Source organism: Bufo gargarizans, chromosome 8, assembly GCF_014858855.1.
Source record: "Bufo gargarizans isolate SCDJY-AF-19 chromosome 8, ASM1485885v1, whole genome shotgun sequence".
In the NCBI taxonomy this organism is placed as follows: Eukaryota; Metazoa; Chordata; class Amphibia; order Anura; family Bufonidae; genus Bufo; species Bufo gargarizans.
This window is the reverse complement of record NC_058087.1, coordinates 17,179,556-17,192,742: the sequence shown is the minus strand read 5'-3', so window position 1 is coordinate 17,192,742 and position 13,187 is coordinate 17,179,556. Positions and strand designations below refer to the sequence as shown.

General features: G+C 43.0%; 1 protein-coding gene across 1 annotated transcript in view; it reads right to left on the bottom strand.

Annotated features, from left to right (window-relative positions):
• KCNH7 (potassium voltage-gated channel subfamily H member 7) overlaps positions 1-10,821 on the bottom strand; it is a 369,362-nt gene extending 358,541 nt beyond the window's left edge. The window contains exon 1 of the mRNA XM_044303361.1: positions 10,529-10,821. Within this exon, the coding sequence (XP_044159296.1) occupies positions 10,529-10,604 (76 nt within the window). The 5' untranslated portion in view covers positions 10,605-10,821. The remainder of the gene's footprint in view (positions 1-10,528) is intronic.
• Between the last annotated feature and the right edge of the window lie 2,366 nt (positions 10,822-13,187).

Below are 13,187 nucleotides of genomic sequence, written 5' to 3'. Positions count from 1 at the left end.
TTAAATATCAGCGTTCGAAATTTTGGGAGGAAGCGAAGAGCTGCACAAGTTATATATATATATATATTGAACGTAGTTGCGCCGCGTTAATACATCTGATTAACAGGTGTGCAGACCCCGGCCTTATCCAAATTGGGACGCATATCGGAATGTCTAATTGTGTTGTATATACATAATGAGATATCTTTGTATGTTTTTTACAGTATATAATTCTTTTTTTATATAACCCTATTTTACATCCTAAGTCTATATATTGGGATCTTGAATAAATTATCATATAAGAAACATAATGGTCTACACTTCCATATATTATCCAGAGATTTAAGTGCCCCCCAAATTCCCATTTTCGTATCTACCTATGTATGATTATTTCTGGGCTTAGGGTGTTGCCCTTGGAGGGAGCACCTTTTCCAGACTATACTTGTTGGGGAGCCACTGATACCACAATTTAGTAATAAAAAAGTATTTGGCGGACACCTACGATGTAGGGAGTGAAAAGTGTGCAGTTTAAAAAAATTGCATACGGGTATATGTAATCCCTGAGAACATCTCTGGTCAAATAAACTGTATTAGTGTTTGTAGGTCGATTCTTCCCAGTAACGACCATACCAGTAAAAACATTTGCAGTTATCACAAACTGTGTCTGGCGCTTCCTTTTACATTTAGTTGCTATTCCAAATCCAAAGATGAGTCAGTCCAAAATGTCACATATGGCAAGTTGCTGTGGGTCTACTAGTTGCCACTGACCTTCAGTACGATGGGTGTAGTCCCATGTGTATGGTCCATCAACATTAAATACATTTTCCCCCACCATGAGTGATCTGACAAACTTTTAAAGGACTGAGAACTGGGGTCCCATCAATGGGGGCCCCAACTGCTATGCCCAAATCAAATTGTTATATACACATTAAATAAACAATTGCAACAAACTTAAAACTAACCAAAAAGCCAAAGCAATGTCAAGAGGTTGTGCACTTTTTAAAATTTCAAGCCCAGAATGATCTAGCTATAAAAAAAAAAATCTACTCATCTGCCCCTGCCACTCTGTTCTGGCTCATTGACCCTCTCTTCTGTGGTCTTCTGCGGCCCCTGTTATGTAAACTTTCTGATGGACGGGAAAACGTCCATCAGTGTGCCTGCGCCGATTACGTCTTCTCTTTCGGTGATGTCATCGGTGCAGGCGCACTGAGGGAGTTCTGAATAGGCGAGCCTCCTCATCTCAAAGTGCCTGCGCCGAATGAACACAGCCGCGCGATTTATGAAATGCTGACATGGCTGGCCGGAGGAGGAGATCGCGGCTGGCCCTGTCAATCAACACGACGAGGGGGCGTTTTTTTGCATCGGCTACCAGCAAGTAGACGCCCTACTTGCTGGTAGAGACCTCATTTACATTTTATAAAAGTTTGTTTTTATAAGAAACTGCTGAAGGAAAGTAAGTAACACCATTATATTTTTATATATCGCATTATAAGGAATTTAACTAGCCCAAAAACAAAATATGACTTTAGTGGGGTGACAGAAGCCCTTTAAAGGGGTTGTCCCATCTTGGACACTGGGGGCATATCTCTAGGATATTTTCCCAATGTCTGATAGGTGGTGCTCCCACCTCTGGGACCCGCACCTATCGTTATAATGGAGCCCGCAATGTGACGGAGGACGACCCACGCATACGCGGCCGCCCTCCATTCATTTATATGGGAATGCTGAAAATAGTCGAGTGCTGGCCCAGCTATTTCCGTAAGCCCCAGAGGTGGGACCTGCACCTATGAGTCACTGGGGGCATATCCTAGTGATATATACCCTCAATGTCCAAGATAAGACAACCCCTTTAACTGGCTTGAGTGGTGATATGTGCATCAAGCAACGTGAACATCCACAAGGCCAAAAATCCACAAACAACCATTTTTTTACCTTTTAAAAATAAAAAACACCCTATACCCCCTATACCGTTCATTAAATTAAAATTATCAGGCAATCACCATGCAAGGTAAGTAATATTGGTATACAGGCATATGTTTAATACCAATCGCTATTTGACCAGATTTCACTGAGATACTTTGTATTATAACTCTCCACTGTGCTTACTGACAAACCAGGTTGTACACAGATACTGGTATTCTACTTGTCTAAATATTATGGATAATAGATATCTGTATTTGTAAACAGAATATAGAAAGGGGTATTTGTATACATGGACTAGGAGTATACTTGAATATAGAATATAGTAAAATTATGCTTCCAATAGATATATTTGGGCACCAGTTTTAGCATTATTTCCAATAAGCAACCATATATTACCATGGAGAACTCTTTAATAGTGTTGAGCGAGCATGCGCGGCCGAATACCGTGTGTGTTCGAGCGCAATGCTCGAGTCTCCTCCTTGCACGTTTGTTGGCTGCTATGCAGCCAATAAACGTGCAAGTAAGTGCTACCACTCACTGTAATGCCGTAGCCATGTTGGTTACTGGCATTACAGTGATTGGCTGGCCGGAACGCGTCTTCGGGTGCTATATAGCACCCGATGACACGTGTTCGGCTCAGTCTTAGTCAGGGAGAGCTGTGCTGTAGAAGGTAGAGATAGTGTAGGGAAGTGGATTATTATGTTTTTGTTAGGCAGGGTTGGTGTTAGAGACCCAAAAGTCCTTTTAAGGACTATTGTTGTATCTGGCAGCAATATATATTTTGCGTTAAATAGCTTGCAATTGTTTGGCCGCTGCAGACAGCGACATTATCTGCGCTACATCTCCTGTTTAACGTGTGCGCAGCCTAAAAATATCTGTGACATCCAGTGTACTTTTTCCTGATGAGGACAGCGGAGTCTTGCCTGTTGAGACTCTGGCACACATGGCTGACTTTATGTTACGCTGCCTTTTCCGTGACCCTCGCGTTATACACATTTTGGCCAACACCGATTACTGGTTGTTCACCTTTCTCGACCCCCGCTACAAAGAGATCTTCTCATCTCTCATTCCTGTTTCCTGTGGTGGAGAGGATGAGCAAAATGGCGCAATACCAGAAGGTCCTTGTTGAAAAATTGCTCCAAAAATTTCCAGCTGACAAAGCTGTCAGCAGAGTATGTAGTCCCTTGGTCAACCGAGGAGGGGAGACGAGGGGAACACACAGCAGTTCCAACAGAGGCAGGGCAACACTCTCCAAGGCCTGGGACAGTTTCATGACACCCCGCCAGCAACCTCACCCTGATGCGCGGCCTAGTGTCACAAGGAGGGAAAAGTTTTGGAAGATGGTGAAGGAGTACATAGCAGACCGTGTTTACGTCCTCAGTGATCCCTCTGTGCCTTACAACTACTGGGTGTCCAAGCTAGACACGTGGTACGAACTGGCGCTCTACGCCTTGGAGGTGCTGGCCTGCCCTGCCGCCAGCATATTGTCAGAGCGGGTATTTAGTGCTGCTGGGGGCAAAATAACTGATAAGCGCATCCGCCTGTCAACTGAAAATGTTGACATGTTGACTCTTATCAAAATGAACAAGGCCTGGATTGCTCCTGACTTCTCTACTCGACCAGAGGAAAGCGGCTGAACATAAAGGCACTTTAAATGTGTTTTTTATGGTGTATTGAATACACTGTATTCCCATACACCCCTTCCACCACAAAAAAGGGTGTATGGTTCAATCTTTCTTTTCTTGTCCTCCTCCTTCTCCTCCATCAGATCAACATGCTTATTGGGCTGCCCTCACCCCTAATGTTTTAGATGGTCAGATCAGCAGCAGGCCCTCAACCATAATTATTTCGATGGCCAGCTCAGCAGCAGGCCCTCGCCCCTAATGTTTTAGATGGTCAGCTCAGCAGCAGACCCTTGCCCATAATGTTTTAGATGGTCAGATTGGCAGCAGGCCCTCGCCCATAATGTTTTAGATGGTCAGCTCAGCAGCAGACCCTCGTCCCTAATGTTTTAGAGGGTCAGATCAGCAGCAGGCTCTTGCTCCTAATGTTTTAGAGGGTCACCAGCAGGCTCTTGCTCCTAATGTTTTAGAGGGTCATTAGCAGGCTATCAATCATAATTTTTCAAGGGTCTGTATGATGCCCCCCTCTTTTATGTGTAATAAAGGGTATATTGGAGTGCCAGTTCCTTGTAATTTTTGGCAGCCCTTTTACTTAGTGCATAGGCTTTATGAGTGTAGGAGTCCCACTACCTGAACAATTGAACCACAATGTGAATGAGGCCCTCCTTTATGTGATATACAGGTTGTATCGGAGTACCTCTTCCTTGTAATTTTTGGCAGCACTTGCACTTTATATACAAGTAAATATACAGGAAAGAATGTTTCCTAACAATTTTTCCTTTAAAATCGATTTTATCTGGTTTTCTGCATATTAGTGTCAGTCTGTAAAAGTGGCATACTACTCGGACAACACCAGCAGCGACCTGGGAGTCCAAGATGCATCCAGACATCCTCCCCATGCTGTTCCCGAACCATTTCGGTGGTGTTTCCATCAATGTCTGACATTTTCATGTGAACCAGACACCCTCCCCTCTTCAGAGCAGGGGGTGCCTGGTTTAATGCTCGGGTTCTCCCATTGACTTCTACCGAGCACCCAAGCATCCCGAGGAGCACTTTGGTGCTCGATCAACACTACTCTCTAAATGCTACACAGCGTCCTGTGAAATCTGGCCAAACAGCAATTGGTACATATCCCTTCATACTAAAAATACTTACGGTACCTAATCTGGTGGTTGCCTGATAATTTGAATTTAATGTATGGGATAATTTATAATTTTTTTTAAGGCAAATAGAAGTTATATTTTTATAAAAGTTATTGGGTGGTCCTAAGTGGGAATTTATGGCCTTTTCATTTAGTATGTTCTTACTGATTTCCACAAGACCTCCCAAGGGATACTATAATAAGTCACTGTTGGGTCATGTGCTGCTTGGGGACATGTCATTACTGAGGCCAGTGTTTGGCTGCAGTGGTACACGTGACCCTGTCCGTCCGGAAGACCAGTGAAGAGAGGTATGGAGCTGGAAAGGAGCGGTGGGAAACAGGTAAGTATGAATGAGCTTGAAATAAAAAAAAATAAAAAAGCGCACAAAGGATTCTTACATCTGTAGAGAATGATGTGTCTGAGTGGCACGTCATAAATATACGTAGATTCTAGGTGGGGAACATACACGCTAATAGTAACTTGTGCAAAGGTAAATTTTCTCCCAAGCTTCCTAATGATATAAATGATGCAAACATCTTCATCCACGTCCATTTCATGAATTGGAAATACTTATTAGTGGATGATGTTTTGACAGCTTGATTATACAGCCGTACAGCACATTGAGCTATATCCTCCGTACGCTGGCAGTGCACTATATACTGCAAAGTCCTGCTCCTCGTGAAAATCTTCCTCTACAATCCCCCAGTACAAGGGCTCATGCACACGACACGACCGCTGGATGTTTTGCGGTCCACAAATTGCAGATCCGAAAAAACACAGATACCGGCCATGCGCATTCCGCATTTTGTGGAACGGAAGGGCCGGTCACTACCAGAACAGTCCGATCCTTGTTCGTAATGAGGAAAATAATGGGACATGTTCTATTTTTTGCGGAACGGCCATGCAGACATACGCACACGGAGTCATTTTCCGTTTTTTTGCAGCTCCATTGAAGTGAATCGTTTCACATACGAGCCGCAAAAAAACTGATATATTCGTGTGACTAAGGGACTTTACGACACGCAGGCTCTTATCATGTGTCACCAGGGCGGTGTTATCACGGCAGGCTTTGCTAGTGAAATTTCATCTTAACTTCAAAGCTAAATGTCTTTGGTTTAGTAAGACGGGCGAGATGTGCTGCATGTACGTCAGCCGCACTCCCCCTGTCTTCCCACCGCTCCGTGCACTGTAGGGCGGTGATATTGTATCACAGGGAGAGACCCTACAGTGATGGCCCTGAGGAGAACACAGGTGATAAAGGGAGTTCAGGGCGACCTTCTGCTTAGAGGTCAGTTGGGTTTCTTTCCAGAAATGGGGCAGCCTGATCTTCATCTTCAGTACCAGGACAGTCAGCAGACAGAGGGGGCTGCATCGCCCACTGACCTCTAATGGGCTCTGAAGAGTGTTTACAGGTCCGTCTTGTGAGGTGCCCCATCCTTCCCTGTGAGGCACCGTAAAAAGAATAACAACTGGCGGGACCTCGGATGCCAACCTGATGTAGGCCAATCCTCGTGTAGTGCACATTAACCCCGTACTTGTAGTATAATAGTGATAGACAAATAACTGTAGATAGATAGACGGATGGACAGACAGACAGAAAGATAGATAGATAGACAAATATGAGATATAGATACATAGATAATATATAGAGAGATTAGATAGATAGATGGATAGATAGATGATATTGATAGATAGATAGATAGATAGATAGATAGATAGATAGATAGATAGATAGATAGATAGATAATGGATGGATAGATAGACAAATATGAGATATAGATACAAAGATAATAGATAGAGAGATTAGATAGATAGATAGATAGATAGATAGATAGATAGATAGATAGATAGATAGATAGATATAGACAGAGAAATAGATAGTAAGACATAGATAGATGGATAGATATGTAGATAGATAGATAGATAGATAGATATGTGATATAGATACATTGATAATAGATAGAGAGATTAGATAGGTAGATAGATAGATATAGACAGAGAGATAGATACAGATAGTAAGAGATAGATAAATAGATAGTAGATAGATAGAGACAGATAGATATGTGATATAGATACATAGATAATAGATAAATAGATAATAGATAGAGAGATTAGATAGATAGATATAGACAGAGCGATAGATACAGATAGTAAGATATAGATAAATAGATAAATAGATAGTAGATAGATAGATATGTGATATAGATACATAGATAATAGATAAATAGATAATAGATAGAGAGATTAGATAGATAGATATAGACAGAGCGATAGATACAGATAGTAAGATATAGATAGATAGATAAATAGATAATAGATATATAGATATGTGATATAGATACATTGATAATAAATAGATAGATGTTTTCTGAAGGCCAATGTCTGCACTGTTATGTGTCCTCCCAGAATATGTTGCTGGTATACATTATACTATAAATTAGTTAAATATATAAATAATCAGATAAATATCTTGTAGATGATAGATTAGATCCGGGGTGCACAACCTGTGGCCCCCAGAGCCATGGTTTGCGGCCCCCGACTTCCTTCAATGAAACACAGCTAATCGATAGAAGTGAATGAGGGAGGAATGACTGCGGTTATGGTAGCGATCATTCCTCCCCAGTCACTTTGCATTAGCCGATGTAATAGACTGATGCAAACACGCGCTGATTAACGTTTTTTTTTGTGGCACCTTGAAATAGTGCGATGTGACAATGCGGCCCCCAGACCAAAAAAAGGTTGTGCACCCCTGGATTAGACAGACAGCGTATGAGGCAGACAGGATTTCTGGAATTCCTTTTGCTTCTTCCTTGTGGCGGTATCTCCATCCCTACAGCAAAATGTTCTCTACATTTCCACAACTTCTCAATAATCCACAGCGTCGGATAACTCGTCTCAGTGAAATGCTTATTACGGGCATTTTTCACTTTCATTAGTTGCAGTATACGGCGCTGTAATATTTCATGATATTATAACACTCAGCCTTTGAGCAATTATAAAATCTATGAAATTAATGAGACATATATAATTACCTGAAGTGTAATGAATGTAAAATGCCTGTGCTGAGTCTGCAGGGCCGCTCCTATCGGTGACTCTGCTGTCACCGCCACCTGTGTGCTATTTACATGGCATTTACAGAACATAACACATTGTAACGCACCCCCCCCCCACCCCTGAAGTTCCTGTGCTGTATATGATGTGTCTTGCTCTTTAATGACCTATGCGTGTAGAAACCATTCGATTATTATTCAGTGACTTTTCAGCGCAGCATCCAACTGGAAAAGACCACTCCTGCTTATATTTATGGGATTTGTGTGCTCACTAGAAGGACTATAATCTGCCTCATCTGGAGCTTTCATCGCAGTCGACCGGGATACTGTACATTGACCCAAAAAACACTCGTACATTCTGTAAGCACCAATGTAGCAGAGCTGAATTTGACAACAAACTCCATGAGAGATATAGATGGAGGTGGACTCCACATTGTGGATGTAATATTAGGCTTTGCCATATAGGTGCACTAACAAACTCAGCCCTGCTACATTTTACAAACTCAGCCCTGCTACATTTTACAAACCCAGCCCTGCTACATTTTACAAACCAAGCCCTGCTACATTTTACAAACCCAGCCCTGCTACATTTTACAAACCCAGCCCTGCTACATTTTACAAACTCAGCCCTGCTACATTTTACAAACTCAGCCCCGCTACATTTTACAAACTCAGCCCTGCTACATGTTACAAACTCAGCTCTGCTACATGTTACAAACTCAGCCCTGCTACATGTTACAAACTCAGCCCTGCTACATGTTACAAACTCAGCCCTACTACATTTTACAAACCCAGCCCTGCTACATTTTACAAACTCAGCCCTGCTACATTTTACAAACTCAGCCCTGCTGCATGTTACAAACTCAGCCCTGCTACATTTTACAAACTCAGCCCTGCTACATTTTACAAACTCAGCCCTGCTACATTTTACAAACCCAGCCCTGCTACATTTTACAAACCAGCCCTGCTACATTTTACAAACTCAGCCCTGCTACATTTTACAAACCCAGCCCTGCTACATGTTACAAACTCAGCCCTGCTACATTTTACAAACTCAGCCCTGCTGCATGTTACAAACTCAGCCCTGCTACATTTTACAAACTCAGACCTGCTACATTTTACAAACTCAGCCCTGCTACATTTTACAAACCCAGCCCTGCTACATTTTACAAACTCAGCCCTGCTACATTTTACAAACCCAGCCCTGCTACATGTTACAAACTCAGCCCTGCTACATTTTACAAACCCAGCCCTGCTACATGTTACAAACCCAGCCCTGCTACATTTTACAAACTCAGTCCTGCTACTGGTGCAAAACTGACAACAGTAAGTGTTACACTTTAAAAATGTAGCAGAGCTGAGTTTGTGATTGCATGATGAATACATTCCTATAGAATATAAGTAGGTGTTACAGATTGTTTTCACAGTCCCGATTGTTTTTTACATTTGGATAATGTTGTTAATGGGTTTCATCTATAGTACAGATACAGGTGAAACTGGAAAAATTAGAATATTGTGCAAAAGTCCATTTATTTCACTAATGCAACTTATAATTAGAATTTTGTGAAAAGGTGCAATATTCTAGGCTCAAAGTGTCACACTCTAGTCAGATAATTAACCCATACCCCCTGAGCAAAGGGTACCTGAGATTGTGACTTTGGGGTTTCACAAGCTGTAAGCCATAATCATCCAGATTATAACAGATAAAGGCTTGAAATATCTCGTTTTGCATGTAATGAGTCTCATATGTTAGTTTCACCTTTTAAGTTGAATTACTGAAATAAATGAACTTTGCACGATATTCTAATTTTCTAAGTTTCACCTGTATTCTAGACCAGTGATATGTGACTGATAGTAAATATGTATCCATCAGATGTCTCCTAGTGCAACATCATTACATAACCCAGGCTGCAGGGAGGCTACATTGTGTTACACCTGGAAGTATGCACAGCGCCTTCCCCTTCATTCATAGATTCCATCTATCTATGTATATGTAAATATATTGTCACGAATAAGGGTCACATTTTAAGATTTGAAATGCGTAGACGCTAATGTGGAGTGTCTGTACTGTGTCATTGGATATTTTATCGCCTTAAAGAATAAAGACTAGCACTTTTTCATAGGAAGATGAACGTCTCTCCTTGTTTTGGATATGTAAATATATATATATAAATGTATACACACAGAACATAGTGTCTCTCTCTATTAAATAGATAGATTGAAAGAGAGAGAGAGATACAGTAGATAATGGATAGGTAGATAGATAGATAGATAGATAGATAGATAGATAGATAGATACAGTAGATAATGGATAGATAGATGGGAGATAGATAGATAATAGACAGATAATAGATAGATAGATAGATAGATAATAGATAATAGATAGATAGTGTGCTAGATAGATAATAGATAGATAGATACAGTAGATAATGGATAGGTAGATAGATAATAGATAGATAGATAATAGATGGATAATAGATAATATAATAGATAGATAATAGATAGATAATAGATAGATAGATAAATAGATAGATAGATAGATAGATAGATACAGTAGATAATGGATAGGTAGATAGATAATAGATAGATAATATAATAGATGGATAAAATAGCAGCACAGTCCCTTCTTCTCCAGCCAGTCCGCAGGCAGTGGGGACCAGTCATGCAGGTTGTCACTGTGTCCTGTGTCAGTAGAAAGTTGTCACCACATCTGGAGCTCCCACTCTGAATGGTCACATTATACAATGATACAACGCACATGGATACACAGGCTTGTAATAAGCATATAATGGACAAGGGAGGATATACTCACTCTGCCCTTCAAATTTCCTGATAATGGTTCCCAGAAATGTGTTTTGTGGGGCCACATGCCCTCTTCTCACAGGCATTGTTGGAACTGGGTGGAATTCCGTCGTCTCCTTCAGAGTCCACGATGCTTCTGCTGGGCTGTCAGTGGATCAGGAGCAGCATCTCCTCTCCTTCACAGAGCATGCTGCACAATGGAGCCCAGGGATGCTGCACAAGGGGGGTCCTGGAGTGCTGGTACCCTGGTACACATGCAGGTGCAGGAGGCCCCCCTCCCCCCCGAAGCAGGGACTGTGAGGGTCTCTGTCCTTCCCCTCCTCACCTCCAAAGCCTCAGGCACAGCTTGTGATGTTATGAGAGGAGGAGGAGGAGGAGGAGGAGGCTCAGAGCAGCCACTATAGGAGGCTCCATGGCAGCAGGAAGAGCATGGCTCCCTTATTGCAGCAGCCCCCTCCCCTCCATCACATCCCCCTGTGTGCAGCTGGCACATCTCATTCTCAGCATAGGGAGCTGTCAGGAGCATGCCATCTACAGTACAGGCCACTGCTGGGATGTGACACAGAGACGTGCAAGAAGTTACCAGTCTTAGTCAAAGATGTTCTGCAGCAGCTATCACTTTGTGACAATGATTGCGTTCCTGTAACACAGCCTACATTGAGTAAATTATGACCATATTGATGACCATCTACCAGTGTGTATTAGACAATTGCTTGACTTGCAATTCCTCAATGTGCTGTAATTATTAGAATCCATACCTTTACTGATGGGATTACATTTTGCCATCTTGGGTGGCTCTATGAATCCTTCATTGGACGCAGGTTTGGTGTAAAGTCCAGTGATTGACCAGGGGGTGAGATAAATGTTGGCATAGATGTCTGATGGGGTTCAGGGGACAGCTATCTTAGGTATAACGCCACCATTAAGGGGGTTATCCAAACTATAAAACATGCCCCCCAATGCCCGGGCCCCTCATATAGACTATACTTACGCAGCAACCACATCGCCCCTGGTCCCGGCACGGCCGTCGCTGCATCTCCCGCGATGTTAGGGAGGCTCGTCCCTGTCGTGGCCTGCTATTGGCCCCCCCCAATCGCCGTATATTTTGATCAGCGCAACGAGTAGGTGGGGACCAGGAACGACGAGAGTGCCGGGGAGCGGGGTAAGTATAATCTATATGAGGGGCCCGGGCATTGGTGGCCATGTTTTATAGTTTGGATAACCCGTTTAAAGGGGATGTCTCATCTCAAACATTCATAGTATATCGCTAGGCTATGCCATCAATGTCAGATGCCAACTCTGGGACCCGCACCTATCTCCAGAATGGAGCCCAGAAAGTAAAAAAGGAGGGCATCCTGCGCATGCGCAACCTCCTCTCCATTCATGACTATGGGAGTTCTGTATATAGTCGAGCGAGTGTGCTCAACTATTTTTGGAAGTCCAATTTTGGTAAATGGAGAGCGCACTGTGCAAGCGCCGCCACCGCTTCGTTCACCACTGTGGGACTGTTGGAAAGCGTCGATCTAGCGCTGGTTTATTTTCGGGACTCCCATAATGGTGAACGTTGGATGGCTGAGCATGCCGGCTGCTTTCCATTCACTTTGAGGACCCTGTTCTGGAGGTAGGAACAAGTCCTATCTGACATCGATGCCATATCCTGGTGATATTCCATAAATGTCTGAGATGAGAAAACCCCTTTAATCTCTTGACAGATTTCTGGGAGATCACAGGGAGTTGTCCTATTTAAGGAATGATAATAATGCTATATGATGAGAGTGAGATATAAAAGGATCGTCACATTTTTAAATAAAGCCTCTGCCCACATGATCAACCCTATTAAACCAAGCATACTGGCTGCTAGGGTTAATCATGCTGATAAAAACAATACCTTAATTATCTCTGTAGGTTGCAGCGCTCCAGAGACATGAGGGTTTTTATATTTATGCAAATCAGGCCGTTGGAGCACCAGGAATTTGGAAAATTCAGAGTAATGCCTCATTCACACGTCAGTGTTTGGTCAGTGATTTCCATTAATGATTTTGGGCCCAAACCAGTTGCGGCTCTAAACACAGAACGACGAGCAGATCTTTCCTGTATACCTTATGTCTGTGGACAGGGCCGTCTTTAATATTGATTGGACCCTGGGCAAAAATTTACTTGGACCCCCTGGATCCCGCCTTCCCACACCTTAGCAGGCAATCACGCCCTCCACCACAACACACACACACAAAAAATCCACACCACTGGTAGAGTCCAGTGAATGACTGTAAATACTTCCAGTTCTGAAGACTCCAGCGGCTCAGGATCAGTGCTCTGGGCAGCTGGGCTCAGGCTGGAAGTGGGCACCGCTCTGCAGGAAGGAGTCCAGGGATCGGCTCACCCTAGTGTTACAGTGCACCCCAGCACCCCACAGTATGCAGTATAGCACCCTATAGTATACAGCAACCCACAGTATGCAGTATAGCACCCCACACTATACAGTACCCCACAGTATATAGTAGAGCAGTATAGCAGCCCACAGTATACAGCCCCACACAGTATACAGTCCCACACAGTATACAGGCCCCACACAGTATACAGGCCCCACACAGTATATAGCCCCCACAGTATACAGGCCCCACAAAGTATACAGCCCCCCCCCACAGTATACAGGCCCCTCACAGTATACA